The following is a 25,941-nucleotide window of genomic DNA, read 5'->3' as shown; positions in this document are numbered from 1 at the left end:
TTGAAAGGGGAATCCGACCAGCCAATCTTTGCCAGTTCGTTGCCTTGCCATCTTTCGCGTCGGAACTGGTTCGCGTCGGCCCCATATATGCTCATGACGCGAGAAGTTGCGTATTGGGCGAAGACGACCATTTCGCTCCCTGGCGAGAATTAGGTGTCACACATCAGGTCCGCCCCCCCTTGGTAACAAGGTGGTTTTGTTGCCCTGACGTTGATTTCACAGAACATGGGGATACAGTCGAAGACCTGGAATTTTCTGAGTTAGTTTGCGAATCAAGGAGAGGGAATGGATGCGATATGCTCTTCCTAATCACTCAAGACAAGAATGGCATTTTACTGACCGATTCTCGGGTGAAGTTTTCAGACTGTCATTACTGCAGCAATTTCCTGCCGAAGCCTGGACAGAGCTTGCTAATGGCCCGCCAGCACGCCCGGCAACCAGCTATTACAAAGCGGGATACACTCGATGGCCGTCACAAGCAAAAACAGGTCGGCACTCACAAAGTCCACGACAGACAACACGCGGTTGTGTCGTGCCCTGCCAGCAGGACTTATGAATTGGGCCACGAAGCTCGGTGGTGCTGCGGGACGCCGGCGCGACCCGCTTGATAAATGCATGCAAGCCACCATCCTGGCTAGGTTTCCTGTCTGTTGAATCCCTCTATTCGATACATCGCTCGAAATAGCGTTGGACAATCTCATATGCCTGTCGGAACCTGGCGGTTTGTACAGGAAGTGCCACGGAGCGGAGCAATATCGTTTCGCGAAGCCCCTTTTGAGCCACGGCAAGCTTCTGAGGGAAGAGCTTGTCTCCGAATCCTGATCAATTCCTGCTCTGAGGCTGTAGACCGAACGTCCCATTACCCGGACCTTGTTCTATCGAGCGGAAGGCTAGAGAACAACGGCTGTCGCTCAACCACACCTGACTGCGGAATGCTTGCTAGCAAGTTGTCGACATGCTCCTGGCAATGATTGAGCCTTCGGTATTGAGCGCGGCCGAACTGCTTTCTGAGGAGCTCTCGAGAATGCTTCCAGGCAGCACCGTCCCCGGTGAACATGCCATGGCCCAGAAGAGGAGCAAAAATCTGTTGACGCACGCCAAATCCATAGGTTACCCTGGCTAGACCGAAGGTCTCCAGATCCACGTCAAGAATCGGGATGTCCTTACCACCGAACTTGCTCGATGGAACAGAATATAGCTTGCGGGCGTCGGGAATGTGGAAAGCCCGTGGGCCGATGAGAAAATTTTGGAGAGCATATTCCCATGCTTGTAGTCCTGGGCGATTGAGCATAGAAGTGGGCAAAGGCGGCCTCACGCATTGTGAGACCCAGAAGTCACGTATTCCATCGACACCGAGCAGCCATCTGTATGGCAGTCCTGGGGGAGGCAAACAGTTGTGCCGCCTCGCGAAAGCAGTGTCTTGCTTTACACGGATCAGGATCCTTCAATGACACAAGCTCCCGGATATCATACCTGCCTTGTATCTCAGAAATGCCACCACAAAGGACTATAAACGCCACGACAAGGTGCAAAGGAGGAGGACCAGCTCCGTCCACGCCGACAATCTAAGCCGGTTTCCTGTAGCAAGAAGTCGCGGCCCATTCTTGGAATTCAATGAAGCTGGATTCCGTCCGCGCCTTTGCGACGTCTGTGAGAGCGGACTCTCTACATTCTTACACTATTGACGAGAAAATATCGAGAAACGCCTGGTCTTTGAGACTTTTCGATACGCGCCCAGCGGATGCATTGTGCCTGGTTGACTGGACACAAATGACTTGAAAATGACGGGGAGGTGAGGCGGTTCAGATAAGCGCCCCGGGTTCGTCAAGGGGCCGTTTTCAGGCGGCAGCTGCTCTCTCCAGGCGACATGTCGGCTCGGCTAGACGGAATAGGCAGGTACGGAGCCTGATTTGGGGCATTAATGGGAAACCACTGCGCCGACCCGTTTCGACCTGCTCCTGGACCACGACAAATTCAATTTCCACCATATCGATCACGGCTTCCAATCTCGACGCAGCCTCTCCGGGGCCGGCTCCTCACAGTCCTCGTCACCATGGCGAATGGGGATATCAATGCGCCCAGCATTCGGTCCTGGGACCGTAACTGGAAGGATCATCCCGATCTCTTGTCTCTGGGGCCATGCTGAGACTGAGCACGCCAGACTATGCGCTCTGAATTGCAATTGCTTTATCCTCCCATTGTCGGCAACACTCCAGCCGTAGACGTCTTGCAGCCTCGCAACTCCGCCAACGAGGGCGTTGAGTAAGTTCTCTACTCTATGGCCGGCCCGTAACTGCCGAATAAAGCTGACACTGAAAGCATCGTTGCCGTACATGACCTCAACGAAGATCTCTATGAGGCGTGGACGGACAGCCGCACCGGAGTGCTCTGGCTCAAGGACCTGTTGCCACAAGATGCCCTTGTAGCCCGTGTCTTGACTTTTGGTTATGATGGCTGCCCACTATCTTTTTTCGCACAGCCTCGGGCAGACCCCGTAACAAGCACCGCAATAAATCTGGTCAGCTATCTTCGGGCTAATCGTGAAGATGCCCAGTGCGAACGACGGCCGATCATATTTATCTGCCACGGCTTGGGTGGCCTCGTTGTAAAGAAGGCATTGATGTACTCCAAGGAAAAAACGAAATATCCTGCCCATCGCGATCACAGTATCTTCGTTTGCACGACAGCAATCCTTTTCTTTGGCACCCCCCACACCGACATCAAGCCAGCTGTCTGGTTTCAATCACGAAATATCGCGAATCTTCCAAGAGAAAAGCACCACAGACATATCTCCGCACTACAGATCATCAACGAGAGTTTTGTGCGAGTTGGCTCGTCGTTCAGACAACTGTTCTTCTGGGAGGAGATTGAGACTCATGTTGGCTACTCCTCCGCCGTCCCTTATGGGACCGAAGGTAGTGGATGCGGCATTCCTACCGACCATGTAAACATGGTCAAGTTCACAGCCCTTGATTCTGCAGGATACCCTGTCGTCAGAAATGGTCTTCGACGCTTTTGCCAAGAGGCTCGCGCTCGCGTAGAAAAACGTTGGGCGAAGAGCCAAGTAACTCTACGAGACGAGTGGCGAGACGGGATCCCTCTGGGAGATGGTCCGCAGATGGACAAGATCCTGGCGAATCACATTTCCAGATTGCGGGAAATGCCTCCCAGGCGGATTTTCCTGCTCCCAAAGCACCATCATTTGGATCCTCCCGAGTTTATCGGCCGGGAGCAGGAGAGGAACATTCTTGAAAACGCCTTCTTCAACTCAGACTGCCACCAACCGGACGATACAGCGAAGATATTTGTGGTATATGGCATGGGAGGCTCTGGTAAGAGTGAGCTGTGCTCTTGGTTTGCACGACACCATAAATCACAGTAAGTATGCCCGCGATTCTCACGACCACCTGGAGCTGATATATGTTACAGGTTCAACGTTGTTGCGACTGTTGATGCAACTTCCGCTGAACATATCGAAGCTTCGTTGGCTGAACTTGGAGAAAAATGGGGCCTCGATGCCACCGAGAAGGCAGGACTACACATACTCGAACAACTTTGTGAACCATTTTTGCTCATTGTTGATAATGCCGACGATCCGCAGTTCAAACCCTGGGATCTGATTCCCATGAACCAGTACGCTTGTGTCATCATCACTACGAGAAACCTCGCTCTGTGTCAAATTCCAAAAGCCGGATCCCTGGAGGTCAAAGGTCTCAAGCCAAACGAATCCCTACGGCTTCTGCTAACATGTGCCGGAATATCTAAGCCCTGGGATCAAGCAACACTGAACCTTGGGAATGAATTATGCGAGGTTCTGGGTTACCTCGCTTTGGCGTTGGTAGTTGCCGGCAGATCCATTCAGAAAAACTTTTACGGCTCTCAGCTTCAGAGGTATCTCGAATTCTACAACTCGAAACGCAGTACCTACCATTCATCTCACCATGGAAGCCATGGTATGGAAGTGATGGTTCGCGACGAAAAGGAAAAAGGGATCGTGTATCCTGCATTCGAAGTCTCCCTTGCCCATCTCAGGAAGCAAGGTTCGCAAACTTGCCGAGATGCTATTGAGATTCTTAACATGGCTGCCTTCTACCACCGCCAGCATATCAGTCTCGACATCTTTGCGAAAGCAGCGCAGAATAGGCACCCTCCTCCTCAAGGCAGCACTTCTATCGTCATGAGAATGCTGCAATCCTTTCTAGACCGCTTTCATCCACCACCAGTAGTCCCCGGCTTTTTGAGGTCAGCATCACCAGAGAAGGAGGTCCACAGAGCACGAGAGGGCATCTCTGAGTTGGCCTCTCTGTCCCTCATCAACATGGACAGCACTACCGCTGAATTCTCGCTGCACCCACTGGTGCATGCCTGGGCTCGGGATCGGCTCGGGCAGGGAGACCAAAAGGTGTGGGCACGGATTGCGTTCAATGTGCTTGCAGAGACAATAAAGCTCCCTACCGGTGGTGAAAACACCCTGGCCAACGAGCATGCGGATGAGAAGCACAATCACGACAACTTCCACCGAAGTCTGCTACCGCATCTCGATTCTTGCTTACCTTTGTGCACGATTGACATCGCCGATTATGATGAATTGCTGTCGAGGGCCCAGCTCTACCTTTCGTCGTACCTGTCGCCAACATACCTCCACATTCTCAAAGAGCAGGCAGCAAGTATGGCGAAGCTCGCGTATGTCTATGGTGAATGTGGCAGGTTCGAGGAGTCCCTGCGGTACTTGCAAAAGGTGAAAAGACTGCTGTGTCGGTCATTGGGGCCCGATAACTCTCGGACCATGACTGTCAAGTTAGAGCTCGCAAAGATATACTGGAGCCTAGGTCAGCTAGATGAAGCCATTGGGCTGCGAAAGGATGTGGTCAATGCTCGTGAAAGAATCTTGGGCCCCAGCAACAAAGAGACGCTTTTAGCTATGGACGAACTTGGGAGATCTTACTGGCTAAATGGTCAGTATGGAGAAGCACTGGAACAAGCCGAGAAAACGAAGACGCAGATGGAGCTCACCCTCGGTTCTGATGATCGCCGAACTCTGTCAGCCATGGACATGTACGGTGTGGTCCTACAATCGTGGCACAGGTTTAGTGACAGCGCCTCCATCCACAGGCACGTTCTCCAACTGAGGGAGGAGAAGCTTGGAACAAATCATTTGGAGACCCTCGAATCCAAGAACAACTTGGCCATGGCGCTCATGAATCTGAAAGAACTCGAAGAGGCTCAAGCTCTAATGGATGAGGTATACAACGAACGGAGGGCACAGCTCGGCAAGGAACACCCGTGGACGCTGTGGGCACTCTGCTACCTGGCCAGAATCAAGGTCAAAACCCGACACCTGGACGGGGCAGAGCAATTGCTGATTGGTGGAATTGAAGCAGCAAAGCGAAGTTTGCCTGAAGATCACTTGGGAGTCCTCATGGGAAAAGGGGAGCTCGCCCGTGTGTATTCTCGGCAAGGCCGTCTTGGCGAGGCTTTCAATCTTCTTTCACACACGCTTGCTCGACTCGAGGAGACGCGAGGCCCCGAACATCCTGACAGCTTTTACGCACGATGGAAACTGTCGATCCTCTACCAGCGTCAGGACAAGCTTGATGAAGCTATTGAGACATGCCAGATTGCGTTCCAGAGAGCTGAAAAGAGGCTGTCGAAGGCGCATCCATTGGTGAGCATGATCGAGGCTGATCTGGAACAATTCCGAGCTGCCCGAGAGCCTCAAGAGCAGCCGGACGACAATAAACCAGCGTTGACCGGCGAGGCCATCGGTCCGAAAAGGAGATTTGAATTCCGGACACAAACACATACTTGGTGAACGACGATTTCTGGACGCCGGCAATCAAGCATATGTGCCGCATCGTTCTTCGCTTCTCGAAATCTACTCTCGGTACGTCTGGGGGTCGAAAGCGACTCCAGCGGACCATTCCATCGGCCCTCGGGCAGACGCGACGCTGGAATGGGTGGTATTTGGGAGCTGCGCGATGCATGCCCTGGGCCGCTGTGGTATCAATAGGGTATGTAAGCTCCAGCCGTTGGGTCAGCTGCATACAAGCCGCAGAGTGCACAAAGCGAGCACACATAAGACGCAGTGCTGCGCAGCAGGATACACCGCACAACAGTGAGTCTGACTACCTGCAAGGATCCCGACAGAAGCGTATTCAAGAACAAACCTTAGAGGTTCTGCGGACCGGGACATCACTCACGACTCCATTGACCTCCTCCCACATTATCCTCGGCAACCGACACCGCGACCAAGGTTACAGCATTATCTCGGAAGCCGCGAGGAACCTAGCGGCGGCATGGGAACGATCCCAAGTCAAAAGGCTACGACCAAGTTCACCAGTCGGAGCTAGGCACAGGACAGGAAGGCTGAACAGGTATCTGTGCAGGTATGTTCTGACTTCCGGATGAATGCCAGCCAGGCGTACGAAGGCCTTGCAGCAATGCCTTGCCAAGACCTATGCAAGGGGCTCGTTTCGCGATCCGCCGAGGGTCGCAATCTCCCTCGAACGGTGGACAGGCGATGAGTTGACACGACGGAAGTACAGAGACAAGCGATGAGCACCCTATGGTACCGGGGTCGTTGACGGGGATTGAATATGGGTAATAACACGGGTAGGGATTGTTGACCTGTCCTGCTTGGTTGACTGACTGACCCATGGATAGGTGGACGGACGGATATTACTTTGCACACAGTAGGTAGATCTAACCTATCCATCGGGCCCTTTAGGCGCTTCCATACTCGTAGTTCTCTGTATTGGTACTCTGTTGGATTTTGTGACAGCGACAAGTGCGGACAGCGGTGACAATCTATATTGCCGTTGTCATTCATCACTGTCGGTGCCGGAGAACAGCCAGATGGAGGTCCTGGCGTGCCTGGTAACAGCCACTGGCTCCTACATGGTGACCTTTGCCGACATGTATGCACGTGATTCAAACATCACGTGCTAAGCATCAGCCGCAATTTTCCGGTTTCGGTCGCTGCTGAGCCGAGGCCCAAGACATCGGCTGTGGGATGCTTTTGCTTGGGGGAAGTCCTTCCCCGAGGCAGACCCGCGCTGATTCTTACGGCCATGGCTGGATGAGAAAGAAAAGGAGCAAGAAACGTCCTTCGTGCGCTGTCGGCGTGTGATCTGTACCAGCCCCCTTGTCGGTCACTACAGCAGGAGGACAGCCATGGCGGGCGAGGTTCGACAGCCCATCGACCTGGCCTCCCTCGAGCGCTACATCGACACCAATGTCCCCACGATCAAGACTCCCCTCGGCTTGAAGCAGGTACGTACGATCGCGTGCCATCGCTGTTGACTTGTTGCTGACGTGGCGATCACAGTTCGGCTTCGGCCAGTCGAATCCTACGTACCAGATCACCGACGCGCAGGGTGTCAAATATGTGATGAGGAAGAAGCCGCCAGGCTCGCTGCTTTCGAAGACAGCTCACCGAGTCGACCGCGAATACCAGATCATACACGCGCTTGGCCAGACGGATGTCCCTGTGCCAAAGGTATACTGCCTGTGCGAGGACAACGACGTCATCGGCACGCCTTTCTACATTATGGAATTTCTGGACGGGCGCATGGTGACGGAGAATCATTTCCCGGGCTGGAGCCCTGAGGACAGGACAGAAGCGTAGGTGATGGCATGGCATGGCGATGCCGGGCCGCACAGTGGAAATGAATGCTAAAAAGCGACGCAGGTGGCACGACGCGCTACGAACGCTGGCCAAATTCCACCGGGTAGACATCCGAAAGGTCGGGCTGTCGGATTTCGGCCGGCACGGCGGCTTTTACGACCGCCAACTGAAGACGTTTTCGACGCTGCAAAAGGCACAAGCCGAAGCCGTGGACGTCGACACGAAGCAGGCCGTCGGCGAGATCCCGCATTTCGACGAGATGGTGAGGTTTTTCCGGCAGAAGTCCACGCAGCCAAAGGACCGCGTCACGCTTATCCACGGCGATTACAAGATCGACAATTTGGTCTTCCATAAGACGGAACCTCGCGTCATTGGCATCCTGGACTGGGAGATGGCCACGATTGGCCATCCGCTTTCCGATCTGGTCAATCTGACGGCCCCGTGGTCGTGGGTGGGCCGGGACATTGGGGGCGCGAAGAATGACACGGAGGCGTTTCGCGACGGCGTCACTCCGGGCCTGCCGACTCTGAAACAGGCTGTACAGTGGTATGCTGAGGCGTCTGGATACAACCCGGAGCTCGAACTGGCCTGGGGCAACGCGTTTGGAGGATTTAGAGGTGCCATTATCATGCAGGGCATTGCGGCCAGATACGCCCGGCGGCAAGCCAGCGGCGTGACGGCCAAGAACTACGCCTCGCAAATGCCCCTCTACGCCGAGTGGGCGTTTGGGCTGGTCCAGAAGCTCGTCGAGACCTCGGATGGAAAGGCGAAGTTGTAGCTTCCATAGCCCGGGCCAAGGGCGGCGATTTGCCTAGAAGAGGCAGCCGCTAGGTAATTGTCCAACCTGTACATTGATACATACAGAGTACCTCCCTAGGTACACAGTACATATACAGTAAATGATATTGCTCGCGAGCGACAGAGAAGGGCGATGCGCGGGCACACCTGCAGAACCGCCTACGTGGCTCTGCTTCGTCGGCGACCGCCTGCCCTTCTGGTGAGAAGGCCTGTCTCGACAACTCGACATCTTGGCCACACGCCTTGGTCGAATCCTTTTGGGTTGCTCAGTCTGAGGGGTCTTGTTCGCCGTTTCCAGCCATCACCGCTCTGACGACCCCGTCATACTCTGGCGGGGGCCTTATTGCCAAAACAAGGGTACTTCTGACATGGCTGTCGTTATGAGTTGTGAAACGACGTCCACCTACAGGTTACGCTGTAGTCTGCGCACTACAAAACCAGGGGCCATCCGAGACCCAAGCGATCCAAAACAGCACCTGCACGCGGTAAACGAGGCGCACTGCTGTAGGTGTAGTACCTGGATGTAGGATCTTGGACCCGCGCCCGCTTGCCAGGATAGGGCAATCAAGACGAGCCAAGTGCTGCACGCTACACATTGTGGCCAGGACGTCGAAAAAGAATCGTGTACCTACTGTAATTGGACGAAATACTCGTGCTGCGTACTTCTTACCCAGACAGTCCTTTACCGTCACCAGCCCAGCGAATCCTGGATGTCGACCAATGCCCAAATTGGTGGTGGACTCAGGCATGCACATGCACATGCACCAGGAAGCGGTCCGGCTCGTGTCAGCACGTTCGGCAAAGAGGCGAGGCTCTTCTTTCCGGCAGGCAGATTCGTGAGAGAGCATCCTCAAATGGGCGGGTACATCCCCGGGGTGGGTATCAGTGACCTAAGCAGGGGCAAGCGGGCTAGCCGGCCACGCGAGCGTCGAAAATTCCGTTTATCCCAGCCAGGGTGAACGTTGATGTACTGTGTACAGCAGTACATGGGTATTTATACGTAGTGTGGTGTCTGACTCTTGTCCTCGTCGCATGCCACCGCCGCCGCCGCCGTGGCGCTTCCGGTTCATCGAGACATCTGTTGTACACAGCACAGGACGTATCGGGGTGGAATTTGAGCTAAATGGAACGAGGAACGAAATCTCACCGGCGAGCTGGCGGCCGGGTACGGAGTATTTCCCCTGAACAACACCCTGCATGGCGCTTGATCGCTTAGTCGGTCGGTGGGTTGACCTAAGCAAGAACCTGCGCAGTGGTTACAGTACCGTCGTGGTGGCGGCAATCGCTGCTTTCAGGAGCACATGGACTGTAATCAATCGGGCACCAGCCAACGTAGAATGTGACGGGATGGGAGAAAATAGGATGGGCGCTGGACTCGGGGAGCCAAAAGATGCGTTCGTTTCCGGCTTTCATGCTCGAACTGCCACAGCGCAGAGTGTCCGTCCCCTTTCTCGGCCCAGCAAGCAACGACGATCACCTCCGGTGTGGTAAGTGAGATTCAACGCCGGCTTCCGTAGGAATGTGCAATGGCTCCAGCGTGACGCGAGCCATTAGAACCGGTGGGGATTTCAGGTGTGGTGAGCTCACGAGTGGTGTGAGTAGGTGGTAGTTTGAAGCAGCGCCGTGAGAAATACACTGTAGGTTGAGAGATACCTACAGTAGCTCTACGAGTACGCCGTACAGAAGGGAGTACTCGTACGTGTGGACCTCGCCGAATCGTGGAGTTGGACGGGTCAGCAGGTGGCGAGAATCTCAGCTTCGGTTTCGGTTTCGGCAGCGGCGTTCGCAACCGCTGCCCGAAGTTGGAGCACTGGCGTACACACTCACACAGACGGTACGTACTCGTATATTTTCGCCGTGGCAACTTGGAAGATTTCTACGTGCTGTGAGTACTCATACCTCTGTGTATCTACTAGCTAGTGCTGTGGACGGAGGACGAGTACTGCACACAGTATGTAGTCTTGTTTGCTTCGTTCGCCCATCTGCGATCATCGACATGGACTTGGACTCGGACTCAACTTGAGCCTGAAATGAAAGGGCAGGCTGCGTGCGCGTGTCCTCTCATTGGCGGCGGATTTCGAAGCCCGGGTGGCGTGGCAGCCCTAACTACCTAGGTACTGTGTACTGCATGCAGGAGGAGCCTCCCATCGCACAGCCAGCCGGCAAGATACAGTAGGCAGGTACTATATACCCTTACCGGGTATGGGGCGTGTTCTCAGTAGATGCTTACAGGAGTATATACTTCATGTTCAGCATGAGCAGGTAAGTACTCCGTAGGTAGAATAATTACGGAGTAAGGTAATTCATGGTAAGTACGGAGTATCTTCGCGATCTTAGGACGCACACTCCTGAGCCACGAGTCGACGACGCAGGGCGGCGAAACCTGTCTCGGATCATCACCCACCTACCCAGTGCTGTAGGTGGTTAGCCTGCGCCATGGATGTGGATGGCATGTGGATGTGGATGAGGAGCTGCCCAGCTTGCGAGGTCCAAGTCAGCCTTGAGCTTATGTACGACCCGCATTCCTGTCACCGCCGCCCCTCGTGGTGAAAACATGACATGATTGTTGATCGTGGGCCATGTTCCGTGGGTACAGCACAGAGTCAATCACCGAAGAATGCTTCAGATCACGACTCGGGACCTGGCAAAGATGGAGAAATCCGTCGCCTTCGCTGTCGCCGTGTCGATACTGGTAGTCCCCGCAACCCGTATGCACGAGTCGTTTGTTGCTTGGCTGCCGGACCAAGACGACACCAGCGGCTATAATGTAACGTCAGCCTACAGTATCCCCGCTTTCGTCCTCATGCTATACCGTGTTCTGCGCAGCCGAATACGGAGTATCCTTTAGCACGAGCATTGGTGTCTGATTTTAACAGCTGCGGGATATGGAAGAAATGGGGAACGGAAAACGATAGGATTGAATTGTCAGTTACGCTCAACAGCCGCCCTTTCATGCACTATCCTGCCACACCGGTTGTGCACGACAGAGAAACGTTGCACTGTGTTCGTGGTGGGTATTAATCAGCGGCCGAGATCGAACGTGGAAGGCATTCCGCAAGCCTTCGAGTCTGTAGGAGGTACTGGTCAGATGAGGTCTTCAGGCTGACGAAAAATCACCCGTCCTATCGCGGTGTTTGTGCTCTTCCAGATTTCGGAGGAATGCAGATTGTTTTATCGCCGGCTATTGCCTCCCTCCAATGGCACGTAGGACAAGGCCGCCTCAACGCCCGTCGTGCTGACTGGCTTAGTCAGAATCTCCATCTGGACACTATGAGAACCACGAGAGGTGCCGTGAGTACTGTGTACTCGTAGGCAGGTGACAAATACTAGACTGAGGAATGAGCAGTACTCAGTACTGTCCAGTGTCCCTGGTCGGTGACTCCGCATAGGGCTGTTTGACCCCCGACGTTGAGCGATAAAATGTGCCTGTCGCATGCCGCGAGCGCGACAACCGTCTCTATCCGTCCACATTTGTGGTTCATGCATAATACACTAAATGCCATCCCCCACAATGGCATAGCCGCCATGAGGAGATCGTCGACGATTGCCATGAATTATTGCAGCCCAACGGGAACCAAACTGTCTCGACACGGTCGAGCTCGGTCAAGCACCCTCGCACCTCGACGTCCCCCTCCCCAAAATTGGAGTCGACAAGGATATGTCCCGTGTGAGGTGGATCGCTTCAAGGACCCACCAGCTCCGACCCGTCCAGCCACTCAAACGGGGCCCTCTTTTGATCATGGCCACTGCTTGTGAGCTTGGGCAACAGACCCCGGCTTTATGCCGCGCCCCAGGACGCGTCCGGCTTAGATCCAGACCCGCGAACCCAACGCGCCACGGCCGTTTCTGCTTATGAAAGCTTCCGCGTCCCGAAGGCGGCGGCGGCTTATACAGTACATGCTCCACCGACTCCACCCTGAAGCAGCATGAGCCCACCAAAGTCCATCATGAGTGGTGACTGCAAAGTTGTGACTGCAATCCAACGTTGGCCCCCACGCCCCGGCGATCTGGAAAGAGGCAGTTCGAGCAGTTTCGCCCATTCGTCCCCAGCGATGATGAGACAAGCGTACGTGGACTACTTACACAGTATGGCCATACGTGGTAGAGAATCCCCCCTAGTTAATTGTCGGCCCCAGCCAGCTTATCCCATCGGTATCGTACCGTGGCGTGTCTCCTTTTCTGGGTTAGCTACCGTAGCTCCTGTGCCGGCGCCGTAATTCGAATTCAGATTCGAGAAAGCCTCAAAGCCGATCGAGAACTTCAGCTGAAACGGCACTGGACCAGTGATGGTTCAGAGACGAATCGCACTTGCCCGCGTAGGGAAGTCCCCCTAAGAAAAACAAACTCCCTGCTACACAGTACTGCTAATGCCGGTCGAGCTACTAGTATGATTACGAGCACGGACCCCGCGGAAGAGGCTCTGGCCTCATAGTCGGCTCCGAGCCCGTGTGTCGAGTCGTCCCTGTGCCTTGCAGCAGAGAAAAGGGCGGCAGGGCGCACGTGCAGGGGGGTGGGATCGTTAGGGCTGATCGCCAGCCGCCTCGGACACATATTTCTCCATGTTAAACGACGCTCGGAGAGATTCTCTCACGACTCGGCATTATTGGGTGCAGTTTGAGCAAATTTACGCATCCCGTCCGCATCCGCACACGCATCTCACGCTCGCACACGGAGTACCGGTCTGCCCACGGGCAGGACACGACCCGTCCACTGCACCACGATCCCAGAAGCGCGCAAGTGCGCACGACTCGACTCGACGCGACGCCACGTAGCCCTCGCTCGTCGCCTTGGGTGGTCTTGGCCGGGCCGTTGTGTACAGTAGTAGCAACCAGCAACCTGCTTACTTACACCAGTCCTGGTACTAGTTAGGTAGCACGCTTCGCTGTACTCCGGACGCACCACGGCTGGTTTGGTCCGAGAACCTAAGCCTTGCATCGGCCGTAAGAGCACCAAGAGCACCAAGAAGTAACAAAGGATCCCGTCGGCAGCGACTGGCAAATCAACTGTAGACAAGGATGAGTAATCGCGAGTGAATGACACGAATGACACGCAGCAAACAGTGGCCCTTCGCATTTAGAGCCAAATCGGGCAGGCCGTTCGAAGCCGCTGGCGGTCCCGGCAACCCTTGCATGGTGATTGATCGCCAGACGAATGATACCTCACGAATGGCGACCAACCTGCTGCCTGTTTCGTCTGGTGTGATGGCTGTGTTTGCACGACTGGATCCACTTTGTCGTTCGCGTCCGCATGCCTCCCATGCAATACCCTGCAGAAAGTAGGACTTTTGTTCGTGTTTCCTGACTCGACGGTGATGGAAGTCCTGTGCGTGCATATCGTGACATTTGTCTCCTTGGCGGTATTGGTTCACAGCGAGCAAGCAGACGACATGAAAATGGGACTCTTGCCCCGAGGTACTGCAAGCCAAGCTTCTGGAAGGGAAGAACAGGGAGTACATAATAGTAAATTCTGGAATACGCGCCTTATGTGCATCACTGCTTAACCTGCGATGAAGTGGCTGTGAGCACTGACCAGGAGCCAAGAGTCGGTCAATTCGTAGCTGGGGCGCTGGGACGGGGGACTTTCCGAGGTGCTTTGTTCTTTGTTTAGATCGTAGGACTGTACGAGGTAGGTAGGCGTTCCGAGGTTTTCATTCTCGAGCTATACTGCCATCGCCACGCTCTCTCCACACTTTGCGAGCGAGGTTGGCTTCTCGTGCTCAGTCCAGAGAGACACGCTTCCGGGTCTAACTCTATGATACTATAGTGACAGTGACAGTGGTAGTGACGCTGAGCGGAAAACATCATGGCATTAAACCTAGCGCCGACCCAGTCCATGCCGTGGCATTGATTCCATCAATCAATCCATCCCGTCGCGTGAAAATGCCCGATCGAGTTCCGAGTACTGTGTCGTACTGGAATTTGTTCCTCCACCATCATGATACCCATGGTCAACAGGAGCTTTTTGCTCCGCAGAGAAGAACAGAGGAGATTCGTGAGATGAGATGATGAGCGACTGAGCCCTTTCCCCCAGTCCCCAAAGCGTAGGACTGTGTCGCTCCTCGGGACAGACATCATCTGCCGGCGCTGCCTGAGCGTCGGCTCTCGTGGACGACGAAGTGGAAATGGCTTGTGTTCCCGACGCGTAGTCGGGAAGATCATCCCGTTGCACATCGTCGAGACAGTACATACACATATACATGAATATACATACGTGGTGTCAAATGTGCTTTCGGTCGTGCAGAGGCATCATTTTCGGCTTGGCAGAGTGCTGCTGCTCTGTTGCTGCCCCTTGCTGTGGATTCGTCTAACGTGATCTTTCATGTTGTCCATGCGAGAGAAGACGCGGCCACACTCCTCGCCCTCAGGGCCTCGCCATTCGCATTTGATGCCTGGATTGTGCTTTGCCTCGTGCCTTGCGCGGTCCTTCTTGCTGGAGAAGCCGCCGGCCAGTGGCTGATCTGCTGACTTGGCGCGCGCCGCGGCCGCTGCTTCGCTCTGCGGGCATCCGTCTACCCGGCAGAAGAGATGCTTGCTGTGCCGGTTGTAGTGCTTCCGCAGGTCACAGCCACGTGTGAAGGTTGCCCGGGAGGTGCACCCGGGATAGGCGCAGCGCCAGGATTGAGTCGGGCCGCCGTGAGCTGACGGCGACGCACTTAACGATGTGGACAGGAATGATGATGGTGGTTCGGCCACGGGGATTCCATAGGCATGTAGAGAGGTGTTGGACGAGGTGGAGTTCGAGCGCAACGCCGGCCTCAGCGTGTCGCCCCGGCTGAGCGTCGAACTGGGACTGCATGACCGGGACATGGATGATATGCTTTCCCGATGACTGTGGGAGCTGTGGTGTGAAACTTGCGAGAAGGACGGCGAGGCCGCGAGGTGGTGGTGTGATGGTATTGTGGATGTGGGAACATGGTTAAAGTCGAAGTGTGAAGCGTGGACGTCCTGAGGCGTTGGTGGGATGATGTGAGCAGAAGGGTGGTGGCTGAATACTGGGTAGTGTGCCGACGACGCCGAGGTTGTGTCGTAGGGCAGCAGTGGGGTGTGCTGGCGGTAGTTGGAGTATGGGAACCATTGGTTTTGTTCATACATGGTGTAGGAGTCTTCTGTGGTTTGCGCTGGAGATGTGACGGTGGTGTTGAAGTGAGTAGTCAGTGCTGGGTCTGTGACAGTCGGCACTGGGAAAAAGGAGGCAGAATCTGACGAGGCGTCGTCGAAAGATATTGACTGCAGATCGTGGCCTTGGTGCTCTGACAAAGACATGCTGGGGAGCATGTATATGGATTCTGATGACACGGACGGATTATGCCCTCGACTCGACGGAGCCGGCGAAGGATAACAGAGCCCGGGCAGGGAAGGTGAGCAAGTCAGCAAGGCGCTTTTGTCGAATTCGTCGAATTCGCTGGGCGGGGGTGTCATGGAGAAGATTCCTTCCTGGGTCTCGATAGCCATCATGCTTGCAGTAGGGAGCACTAGGTGGGCTCTTTGCTGATTTACTTCTCGCGGTGGGTTGGGGAGGTCGGTCAGTCATATATATCTTTCTCTGCTTTCTTGGCCGACATGCAGCTTCCCATGCGTTCCAAACGCAAGCGGCTTGAATGGCAGGTTTCAAAGCATAGACTCTCAGGAGCTTTACCCTGGGGCGAACATGGACATATGAATAGTAGGGCGGGTTCGGCGATAGAGGGCCACGACCATCGTGGGTCTAGGGCGAAGGCAACCTCGTAGGGCTAGATGACCCTGGTCAATTGCTGACAGCATCTCAGAGGTAGATCACTATCACTGGGTCCTTCTGATAGCCTCGAGTGAGAGGGAGACGGGTCATGATTATTGCGGATCCTCTCCACGGCCGAAGAGGTTGCGGTGGCCAGGGACCTGGGAGCCACACTTTTAGCTGAACCATTGTGAAGAAACGTTGTAGGGCCACAGGGGAAATGAAAGGGGTGGACCGATCCAAACCCCAGGCTGGGAATGACGGTCAACCACAACTGGCCCATACCGATGGACCGTTACGCCTGCAGACGACGAAACCGGCGGGTGCACCACAAGGGCCAGCTGGTTTGCTCATCATCTGCGGTGAGATGCTGGTAACGCGGTAATGAGGATACGCTGAGAATACCGCCGAGGAGTGGGGCGAGCTCGTTTGTTAGTTTCGTGTCCCCTCTTGCCCTCTTTTGTCCGCCCGTTGCGCTGCCCGGGTCACCGCCCCCGAGCAACGCGTTACCCCCCGGCTTTCGCTGTTGGCTTTGGGCTGTTGGAGGTGAGACTGAAGCAGCGTGCCAACATGCGACTGGGCGAGCCCTGTCTCGAAAAGGCAGTCGTCACTTTCTCCCGCTATACTAGACACCCACATTATCGATTTGTATTTGAGTAAGCCACCAATCATAAAAAAACAACACCTTCGCTGCGTTTCAGATCGTCGTGAGGCGGATTGCGCCGTCGCGCAATTCGCAAGTCTCGAGTCTCGATCGCCTCTCTACGAGTGCGGAGTACCATCGTGCGTGTACGCATGCGCCCTTGGAATCTAGGCTGCAGAGTCTGTGTAGCATTTACATATCATGGCATGGTGTTGGTGACTCTTAGCAGAGGCCGCTGCCTGTTGAAGCTGGATGCTCATTCGTCTCGACATGGTGTGCCGCAACCCATTCTTCAGAGTTCACCGTACTCGTAGTATGATACGCCCGTGGAATCCGCAGACAGGGTTCGTTCGTTGTAGGGGTAGCAATAATGTTCCATCTGGGCTGGACTGAGCCACTTCCAAGCCATGCAGAGATCGACAAGCTGAGCATCTACAAATGTACGAGCACCTTGACCGACGGGTGTTTGCGTCATCCGGATTTAATTGCGCCGTCTTGCTTCCACCGTTGACGGCCGGACAAAAAGTTATGTCCATGCCGCCGTAGGTTGTTCCATGCCACGCATGCACACCTGTCTCTTCTCGGCTTTCGACAGCCACAGTCCGGTCGGTCAGCCCAGAGATGATCTTTGGCACGGCCGCGCTTACGACCAAGGACACTGGGTCTGGCTATACTCAACGACCAAACGAAGTTTGTCAGCGCAGAGTCGGATAAATGAGGCCGAGTTCTGGGGATTGGAAATCGACTACCCCGAAAGCCAATCACGCCTATCGCCCTTTACCACCGCATACCCGTCGTCGCACTGCTTTACGAGTTGACGGTTGAGTAGTTTGCGATCAACATGTCACTCAACCTCCACGAAGTGATTTTCAGATGTGGGCATGATATTGGTATTCGACCATCACCAATGCTCTGATACACAAAGCACGGCTGATGCTGCCTCACGGCTTTAATTGTATTGTGCCGCTTTTCGGAAATGAGCGCGTATAGTCCGCACCGACCAGCCGCCAATGCTCGCATTCATATGTCTATTTCCTTTTCCGGGTATACAATATCGTGAAGCGACATCCGATTGGAAACCGGAGACGGAGAAGGAGCTTCTAGCGACTATTTGTGGCTGAGTCCGTAATGCACAATCTCCAAACTTCGTGCTCACAGTAGCGGGCCAAGAAGGCATTGGTGTTGGTGCTATGGTCCTTTCTCTTTTTGTCCAAGAATTCCTTCTTTAAGCCATTCTACCACCAGGTACTTCGTAGTCTCTCAACATGACAAATGCCTGCGCAGCCACGCTGATTCACCCATGGGACCTCACCAAATGTGGGCTTCACCTTCGCATGGGCACTAACATGAGAATGGGTGTCGCGCTATTGGCGACTTGGTCGGTCTGAACACATCGCTGGCTTGGCCTTTCTAGGCTTTTTCGAGTGAGTCTGAACGAGCTGCAGGCTTAAAACTGGGCGAATGTACGAGCACTGAACAGGGGATTTGGGAGATTGACCTGACGTAAGCTGTCAAAGCCATGCAACAACGCACCGCATGTGTTGTCCCCCGACTGGGATCAGCGGCTCTACGTGCGAGTTATCGGGACGGGATACTTTTGGCCCCATATTATTGTCCTTTTGCACATAGCCCCTCGAGCCAAGAGGAGCCCAAGGACAAATAGGCTTAGTAATTGGAGGAACTGCACGCCCTACAGCAGTATAGTAAGCGGAGACAGGTCTTCGAGTCGAGCGAAAAAAACATGACAGGGATCAGGTGAGAGTAACGTCACTCCATGGCACAAAGTCGCTGAAGTAAGTGGTCAGACCAGTCGAAAGAACAAGAGATTGCACCATCATCAGTTAGTATTGTATTGTCTCGCTCGGATTGATGGTGTAGAAAAGGAATGGCTATTTACTTTGGCATCCGTTGCGTACCAATGTCGATATCTGGAATCAAGGGCTCAGTCTCCACGTGGAGATCCGAGTACAGCCCGGGAGGACGGGTCTGCAAGCGCTTCTACCTACCCGGACATACAGACGTTACCAAGACCGCGAGGCCGCCCATCTATGTACTTTCCAGAATCCTGGGTTGATCCTGCGAGCCACATACCGGAGACTTTCAGGAAGTCGCCCCGATTCGCGGAGATATTATCGATCAAGATTGAGCTGAAACGTGAAGCTCTAGAGCTCAGAGTTTCTCTGGCCAACTACGGGAAGCAGAAAAGATCAGACTGATCCCTTGTCAAGTTGAAGCACGAATCAGGTCTGAGAGACGGCATGAGATGGAAACTTGACGCTGCTATTACAGACCAGTGTGACTAATCCTCTTCAATCTGGCACATTCTTGGCGAATTAGTCGAATTGCGATGCCATGTGATGGTGCCCTGACTGGCCCCCACCACCACCGTCTTCTGGAAATCAAAGGCACGTTTCCCAGCGCCAAAGTAACCACAACTGGCTGTACTTTTGTGAAAGTTCTTGTTCCCTCCAGTTGCCCCTGACACAGGCCAATACCGCTTCAGTCCTTTCAAATCACAATGGCGACAGAGCTGCCAGGCGCCGTGGACAGCGAGGACCGCGAAATCATAGCGAAGTTAGCGAAGCTTCAAAACATGTACTCGCAAGTCAGTCTCTTGCTTCCGTTTTGGGGTTTCTCCTTCTTCTGCCGATCAGACACACGTCCATGCTGACATCCGGCAAGATTGGCGGCCTTCGGTCCCTATTGCCCGACAAGTTGATCAACCCAGCGCGTGTGGCATTGGAGAACCCCGGGGGTTATCAGCCCGAGAAGCTTGCCACCTACCTGCAGACGGCGGCCAAGGCAGGGAGTCAAGACGTTGAGCAATTCAAGAAGGAATGGCACGGTGAAGATGTACGCCAGTTGTGGCACGTCGTCAATGCGAATGACCTCCCACAGGGTGGGGATGCATGGCCCTTGGACTACGGCGCTCTTCTCCAGGACGCTGCCACAAACGACCGAACGTCCATCACTGCGAGCGACCCTAGTCGCGAGTTTCCGCCCCCAAATGAGCCCGAAATCATGCAGGTGGTGGACGACTTCTGTGCAAGGCATCCAGAGTTGAGGATACACGTGTCAGACGGAGCAACCCCATTGCCTATTGATATCCAAGTTGGAAAACTTGATTTCCGCCTCGAACAGAGACACTCCGCTGGTGCCACCAAGTACATTGTCGTCGGAAAGCCTGGCACGGAAACATCCAGTCTACGTCATAACGTTCTTCAGAGCATCTCGGAATCGCAAAAGGGAGCAGGGCTCGCAACTCTTCTGGTATGCGTCCCATGATGTACGCAGGTGTTCACCTTTAGCTGATCATGAGGCGTAGGAGATGATCTCCTCGTATCGAGATATCAATACTAAGCCGTGCGAGAAATGCCACAAACTCTTCGACAGCAAGACAATGCAGTTACCCTTGATCCGACAGTCGATAACACCACAGGAGGGCGAAGTCCCTCAGTTCCTGGCCCTCCATCGAGACTGCAAGTGAGCCTGATGCTGTGGGTATAGAAGTGGATCTTCATATGCCTCACTTGCTTGGATAAGCAATCCGGACACCCGTGCCTTATGGACCAAGACTCTACGAAGCCGGGTCACGCATCGACCGCGTCTTGCGTTTCGGCAGTGGCTCGACGACAACGCCAAGTTCAGTCCGACTCGAAACAGCCCGCTGTGTTGAAGCGGCCTAATTAGATGTTCACTGCCGCTTCGAATCGCGTAAAGCTTGCGAAATGTTGGCGTCCTCTTCTGCGGACTAGGCCTTACTGCTGACTGATTCGAAACTCTATTCGCCCTACTGAATGCAGCAAGAGACCCATGTTACCGTTCCTCGCGTGCCAAAGGTCACAGACGATTGCACGATGGACCCTGGACAACGCACTTCGAGGACTGAATGAGTGTTAAAAGCTCACAACTTTCGCTCTACACAGACGAATATCCGCACGATGAATGCGTGTTCTTATTGCGAGCTTAGAGATCGAGCCTATTGGCTCGCACAGAAGGCGAGGATGAGCTCGACTCTACATCTTTGCTCCGCGCCGCTGCTGTGTGATGGATCACCGCCTTGTGGCTGTTGAGCTCAACACAACTCACCAGCCAGTCACGGCGTCGATGAAATGAAATGGGGGGTTGTTAAAGCCTTATCCCTGTGCATGCAAGATCTGGCGGCTGATCTCGGGCCTCCTGTATCGAGGAGCATGTACCTCGCCGCTCAGCCCGTGACGTGGACAAGTGAGGACTTCGGTGACATACAACGTTCAACGTCATTCCGACTGCATCGTCCTGTGACTTCGCCAAGTGACCAAGTTTGTGACACCACCGCCCCAAAAGTCATATTCACAACTCGCAAAACTCAGGCTGCAGACCTCACGTCTTGGATTTGAACCTCCGTGAACACAAGCCCTTTCGGCAGGGTCGCTTCTCTCCGATGTCTTCCCAATTATGGAAGACCAGAACGTCGCTTGTCATGAACATCTCATGGCAGAAGGGGAGGCTGCACAGGGCGCGGACAGGACTGTCCACGAGTCGACTTGTGCTTATCGACTAAAATGTAGGAGTGAAGCTACTAACAACTCTGACTCTTGGGTAGATCGATCCCATTTTTCGCCGGTCATGTGAAGCTGGGCCTGGGATGATGACTGCCTGTCGCACCACACCCAGCGGACCCAATGTTAGTGACATGCCGAAGCCATCACTCACTTACATGGAAGTTCTTCCATACGCGAGTTCTTGTGCCTGGGGCAGTTGAATGTGTCAGCAGACCACTTAATGCCCTAATCAAGAAGAGATCTACCGTTTTCAGATTCGAGAACAATCGACTATACCCACGTCAAAGGAACCCCAATGCCCCAGAATCACGTTTCTCTTACAAGATCATACGTTGCAACAGACTCGGATCCGATGGACAGGGAAATGAAGTACGCATGCAATGACAAAGGCGAATTCAAGTCTGCACTTGCCAGAAGTCGACACGACGATGACTGTGCATGCGCCTGGTGCGATGCAATGGTCGGCTACACTCGAAATGAGATGTCGACCACGTTTACCTCCAATCAAGATCACAAGCTGCAAGGACTATAGGCACAAAGGAAGCGAACATCAGATGGAAGCATCAAAGGTGAGCAGGATCGCGGTGCCGACAACATAAGGTCGGCACTCCTGCAAGCTTACAAGGACGGACAAACCCACCATATCAGGCTACAAATAGATACGGATCTTCTGCGCAGACGTATCGCCGCGATAAGAGCCCAAGAACCACAAGGTAACCAGGCAGGTCCACAATATGAATATGGGTCAGCCAGCCAGCAGCACTCGGAAGGGGAAAGCAGTCGAGCCTCACCCATGGGAGACAATTTGCGAGAGTGGTGTAAAGATATCCTTAGGTGAGGATAGGAGAGCCTTCAATGACATTCATCGTCATCGCCATTGCGAGAAACGTGCCTTTGGCTCTGAGAATGAGATGATGTAGGTCAACGCGTCAATGAAACGGTTGTGCTTAGTCAACCTCTGCTCTCTGCTCTCTGGGCTCCCTCGCTATGTACTTGGCTGTTGTCATTCGAAGGGTCAATGGCACTATCCAACAGCATAACATATCCAGGTCAAACTGAACTGAACTCTAGATATCAGATGAAAATCGGAATTGTGAGAGGCTTCAGAACCAACCGGCTGGTATCTTGGCGAGTTCAACCAGTGGGAGAACCAATTTAAGAAACACGCCCAACCAGAGACGGTTAGTTCCCGGAAATGTGGCTGAGGCGCGTTGTTCGTCGACTGTTGTGGACTCCGAGTCGCGGCTTCCGTCGTTCAGGGTGAGACACAGACACACCTTTTTTCGCCTGCGCTCCTTTCGTGAACCTCACCTCACTTCCACCTCACCACTCTCTCATCGTCGGTTCCTCTTCTCATTCTATCTTTTATGGAATTCAGTTCGATCGTTACCCTTGTTTCTGCCATACTGCTCTATCTACCAAGTTCGTAACAACAATCAGCGACACGATCGCCTTCGATCCCCCGGCCAATCGTTGAATCTGCCTACACTGAATACGCTCGCTTCTCCGAGATGAAGGGCTTCGGCCTTTTTCCTACCTTCGCCGCCCTCCTCCTCCTCCTCACAGCTCTCTCCTCGGCCTGGCCATGGCCCGAATCTCTCGACAAGAAGAATGATGCCTTGCTTGTCGCCCGACAAGACAACGATAACAATGATGATAATGCCTCTTCGACCGCAAACAACGACAACGCCTCGAGTACCTCTGCCGGTCAATCCGCCTCGGGTTCAGGGTCTGGCTCGATCATAACGCCGTCAGCATCCCTGTCTGCCTCGGGATCCGGATCGAGAGGCTCAGCATCTGGAAACGCGACGAGGACAACAAACACCAAGACCACTCCAATCGACCCTCGATTGCCTCCCGGTGGTGTCGCGCTCATTACTCCTGCTTTGATTGATGGACCTCAATACTACAAGGTCGGAGAGTTTGTCACGTTCGGCTGGAACTACACTTCCTTGTCCGTAACACCGTCCGCCATCGATATCTTGGCTTCCTGTGCGCAAAATGCACAAACATACACCCTCACTTCCAATATGTCTGTCGAGGAAACAGGCGCCTTCACCTGGGATACGGGCGAGATGTATGCAACGGCCACCAATCCATTTCCTGTCGCCAGTTATACCTTGATCATCCATGACTCGTCCCAAGACCTCACAGATGTTCCGTCCGCTGGCTTTTTGGCCGCCTACCAGCAGTATATTTTTGGCATGTACACACCGTGAGTGTCTCGCCTTTTCCAGAAGCGGTCCGGTTTTACTTACCAGATGCAGGCAAGCCTATACCCCATTGAACGAGTTCAGATGCGCAACCTGCAGTGGCGCCCTCTCCGTACATGAGAAGCAAGCCCTGGGTGTGATTCTGACAGCATCAGCTATCACATTCATGTCATTTGCATGGTTTGCTAACGGCTTCGGGGTATTTTCATGATCATCATCCGACCGAGTCGATTGTCATGCATATATATATTTAGTGTATAATGACTACCAATCACTATGACAAGTTCTTGACGATATCAGGTATACAAAAAGCATAGCGGACGGCCCAGGAGTTTACAGGTTCTAAATGGTGTTGGATGGAAAGACTTTTGAGGAATTATCGGCAGCCGACATGACGGGGACACGGAAGGCGGCATCCGGGGCTGTCCATCATTTGGAAAAGGCAAAAGGAACAACATAAGTGTTCATACTGATGAGATGACCTCTCAATCGGGGAAAGTATGGTTGGTTATGAATCTCAATATCGCCGAAGGAACCAGAACTCCACCACCGGCATTTGATGGACTCTTCACCCGTTAAAATCTAATGAAGAACTATGCAGCAGAGCAGCTCCATACCGGATCCGCTTCCACTCGTGCTTCTGTCCCCATGTGGCTCTTCCTCTAGCGATTTGTCAATTGCAAGCCTTTCCGGGAAGTCGACATCGAGTGGTGTCTTCGGAGGATGCTCTTCTACTTCCGCCGTTGCTGGATGCTCAAAAGGAATGGTAAGAATTGCAATTTGGAATCATGAGGATCACTGGTTGGTTGCGACTTCTCTTCCTTTCAGCTTTGTGAAGTGCTCCAGGACAGATATCTGCTTGTTGTCCGTTGCGAACAAAATATCCATCCACTTCCCCGTGCCGTATGGACGAGGGCGCAAACATCAAATGTGTCTGAGCGAGCAGGATGGGATGTGATTTGAGATCTCAAGAAGTACAAAAAGACCGATCTTGTGCTCCTTTTGTGCTCCCACTTTGCCCTGAACAATATCAACCACCACAACAGGCGTTCCATTCCTTGCCTCTTCTCCGCCACTCCGGAACGCGAAGCAAGCACGACCGATTTGTGGGCTAGTCAATTCGTGCCTGTGACCGCAGCAACCCAAAGCGCCTTGTTCCCAACTGTGTCGCCTAGCGTCACATCATCGAAGAGCCGGAAACCACGTTGTCCATATCTCGTCTCAGGCAACACAAGAACGAATTGTGATAGGTATGCAATGAAACGACCCTTGCAGAGCATCGGGCTTCACCTCCAGGAGCGGTCTTTGCTCACTCACTCACTTAGCCCAGGACTACCTACCTACCACCGAACCAGCACCCAATCATCTTCAACCCATATCCAATCGCTTATTCGGTCTATCCGTCCAACCCATCGAAATGCCTTCCGCAACGACTTCGTCCTCTAAGAAATCCTCCATCTCGCCGAAACCACGCCATCCTCCTCCTCCCAATTGGGCGCCCAAGCACGATGCCTTTGTCCGAGAGAAAGCCCGCCACGGCGAGGACCCAGAGAGTATCCGCATCCTATTCGAGGTCGAATTCCCCGGCGTTAACGCGAGTAAGGCCTGGATCGGCGAGAGGATGAAGGGGAGCAAGTGAGTGAGCGCGAGAATGAGTGATTGGGCTGAATGCGAAGGGTGGAAATGGGTATAGATGAGAAGGGCGTGGGCATGGCTATCGTTGCGCATTGGCTATAGGTAATGGAGGAAGGGCAGTGTTTGTCGTCATGGTTGATACTCGTCCTCGTTGTCTAACGTACGTCGTATACATCTACAGCCTGTTTCCGAGACTCTCTTCTTCCTTGTCCCCGGGAATCGAATGCAAATACATAGCAAGGAAGAGGAATTGCTTCGAGGGAAAGAGCATTACTGGTATCCGACTCGACTCGACTCGACTAGGGGGAATAGCTGAGTTGAATAAGTCGACTGAGATGACTGAGTTCACTGACTCGGTGGAAGAGGCAAAACCACATAAAAATGGGAAAGTTATCTACAGTATCATGCCTCGAGGTTTGGGATACAGCATCTCCCTACTCCGCACTCCATAATGTAAGTAGAGTCCCTCTTCATACCCTTGACATTGACATGGAAGTGATGCTTGATATCCGGTGTCCGGTGTCCAGTGTCCAGTGTCCAGGTGTCTAGAAGAACAAAGCTCACAAGGCGAACACAATAAAGCTCGATTATGGTACATTGGCGGTGGCGACGTGGGACGCAGGGGAGGATCCCTAAGGTACGTGGGTACCTACTGTGTAGCCCGTCCTACAGCACTGTACATGCAGGGTTGAGATACAGATAAACGATATTCGTAGAACAAGAACTCGCTTCTGCTCGCGAACGTTCATGATGGGAAAGGAAATGCTG

The 25,941-nt window shown here is 53.7% G+C and overlaps 7 protein-coding genes across 7 annotated transcripts; 5 read left to right on the top strand and 2 right to left on the bottom strand.

Annotated features, from left to right (window-relative positions):
* Positions 1 to 871: 871 nt before the first annotated feature.
* On the bottom strand, positions 872 to 1,108 carry A1O7_09763 (uncharacterized protein; the record flags this gene model as incomplete). The annotated part of the gene is made up of 1 exon (XM_007763749.1): positions 872 to 1,108. A coding segment is annotated over one exon (237 nt), but the record flags the coding sequence as incomplete, so codon positions are not given.
* A 1,056-nt stretch (positions 1,109 to 2,164) lies between these two features.
* On the top strand, positions 2,165 to 5,812 carry A1O7_09762 (uncharacterized protein; the record flags this gene model as incomplete). Its single annotated transcript, XM_007763748.1, has 3 exons — positions 2,165 to 2,262; positions 2,320 to 3,378; positions 3,430 to 5,812. 3 exons carry the CDS (start codon positions 2,165 to 2,167, stop codon positions 5,810 to 5,812), a joined length of 3,540 nt encoding a protein of 1,179 aa, XP_007761938.1.
* Positions 5,813 to 7,173: 1,361 nt separating this feature from the next.
* Positions 7,174 to 8,405, top strand: A1O7_09761 (aminoglycoside phosphotransferase; the record flags this gene model as incomplete). The annotated part of the gene is made up of 3 exons (XM_007763747.1): positions 7,174 to 7,272; positions 7,328 to 7,623; positions 7,691 to 8,405. 3 exons carry the CDS (start codon positions 7,174 to 7,176, stop codon positions 8,403 to 8,405), a joined length of 1,110 nt encoding a protein of 369 aa, XP_007761937.1.
* A 6,265-nt stretch (positions 8,406 to 14,670) lies between these two features.
* Positions 14,671 to 15,876, bottom strand: A1O7_09760 (uncharacterized protein; the record flags this gene model as incomplete). Its single annotated transcript, XM_007763746.1, has 1 exon — positions 14,671 to 15,876. One exon carries the CDS (start codon positions 15,874 to 15,876, stop codon positions 14,671 to 14,673), a length of 1,206 nt encoding a protein of 401 aa, XP_007761936.1.
* A 3,423-nt stretch (positions 15,877 to 19,299) lies between these two features.
* On the top strand, positions 19,300 to 20,268 carry A1O7_09759 (uncharacterized protein; the record flags this gene model as incomplete). Its single annotated transcript, XM_007763745.1, has 3 exons — positions 19,300 to 19,386; positions 19,464 to 20,051; positions 20,107 to 20,268. 3 exons carry the CDS (start codon positions 19,300 to 19,302, stop codon positions 20,266 to 20,268), a joined length of 837 nt encoding a protein of 278 aa, XP_007761935.1.
* Positions 20,269 to 22,836: 2,568 nt separating this feature from the next.
* A1O7_09758 (uncharacterized protein) lies at positions 22,837 to 23,749 on the top strand (the record flags this gene model as incomplete). Its single annotated transcript, XM_007763744.1, has 2 exons — positions 22,837 to 23,540; positions 23,593 to 23,749. The coding sequence occupies 2 exons, from the start codon at positions 22,837 to 22,839 to the stop codon at positions 23,747 to 23,749; spliced, it is 861 nt and encodes a 286-aa protein (XP_007761934.1).
* A 1,206-nt stretch (positions 23,750 to 24,955) lies between these two features.
* On the top strand, positions 24,956 to 25,275 carry A1O7_09757 (uncharacterized protein; the record flags this gene model as incomplete). The annotated part of the gene is made up of 2 exons (XM_007763743.1): positions 24,956 to 25,173; positions 25,215 to 25,275. The coding sequence occupies 2 exons, from the start codon at positions 24,956 to 24,958 to the stop codon at positions 25,273 to 25,275; spliced, it is 279 nt and encodes a 92-aa protein (XP_007761933.1).
* Positions 25,276 to 25,941: the final 666 nt, after the last annotated feature.

The sequence above is a fragment of the Cladophialophora yegresii genome (assembly GCF_000585515.1).
Source record: "Cladophialophora yegresii CBS 114405 chromosome Unknown aczIN-supercont1.7, whole genome shotgun sequence".
Classification (NCBI taxonomy): Eukaryota; Fungi; Ascomycota; class Eurotiomycetes; order Chaetothyriales; family Herpotrichiellaceae; genus Cladophialophora; species Cladophialophora yegresii.
The sequence above is the reverse complement of the archived record's forward strand: the minus strand, read 5'-3'. Positions and strand labels throughout refer to the sequence as shown.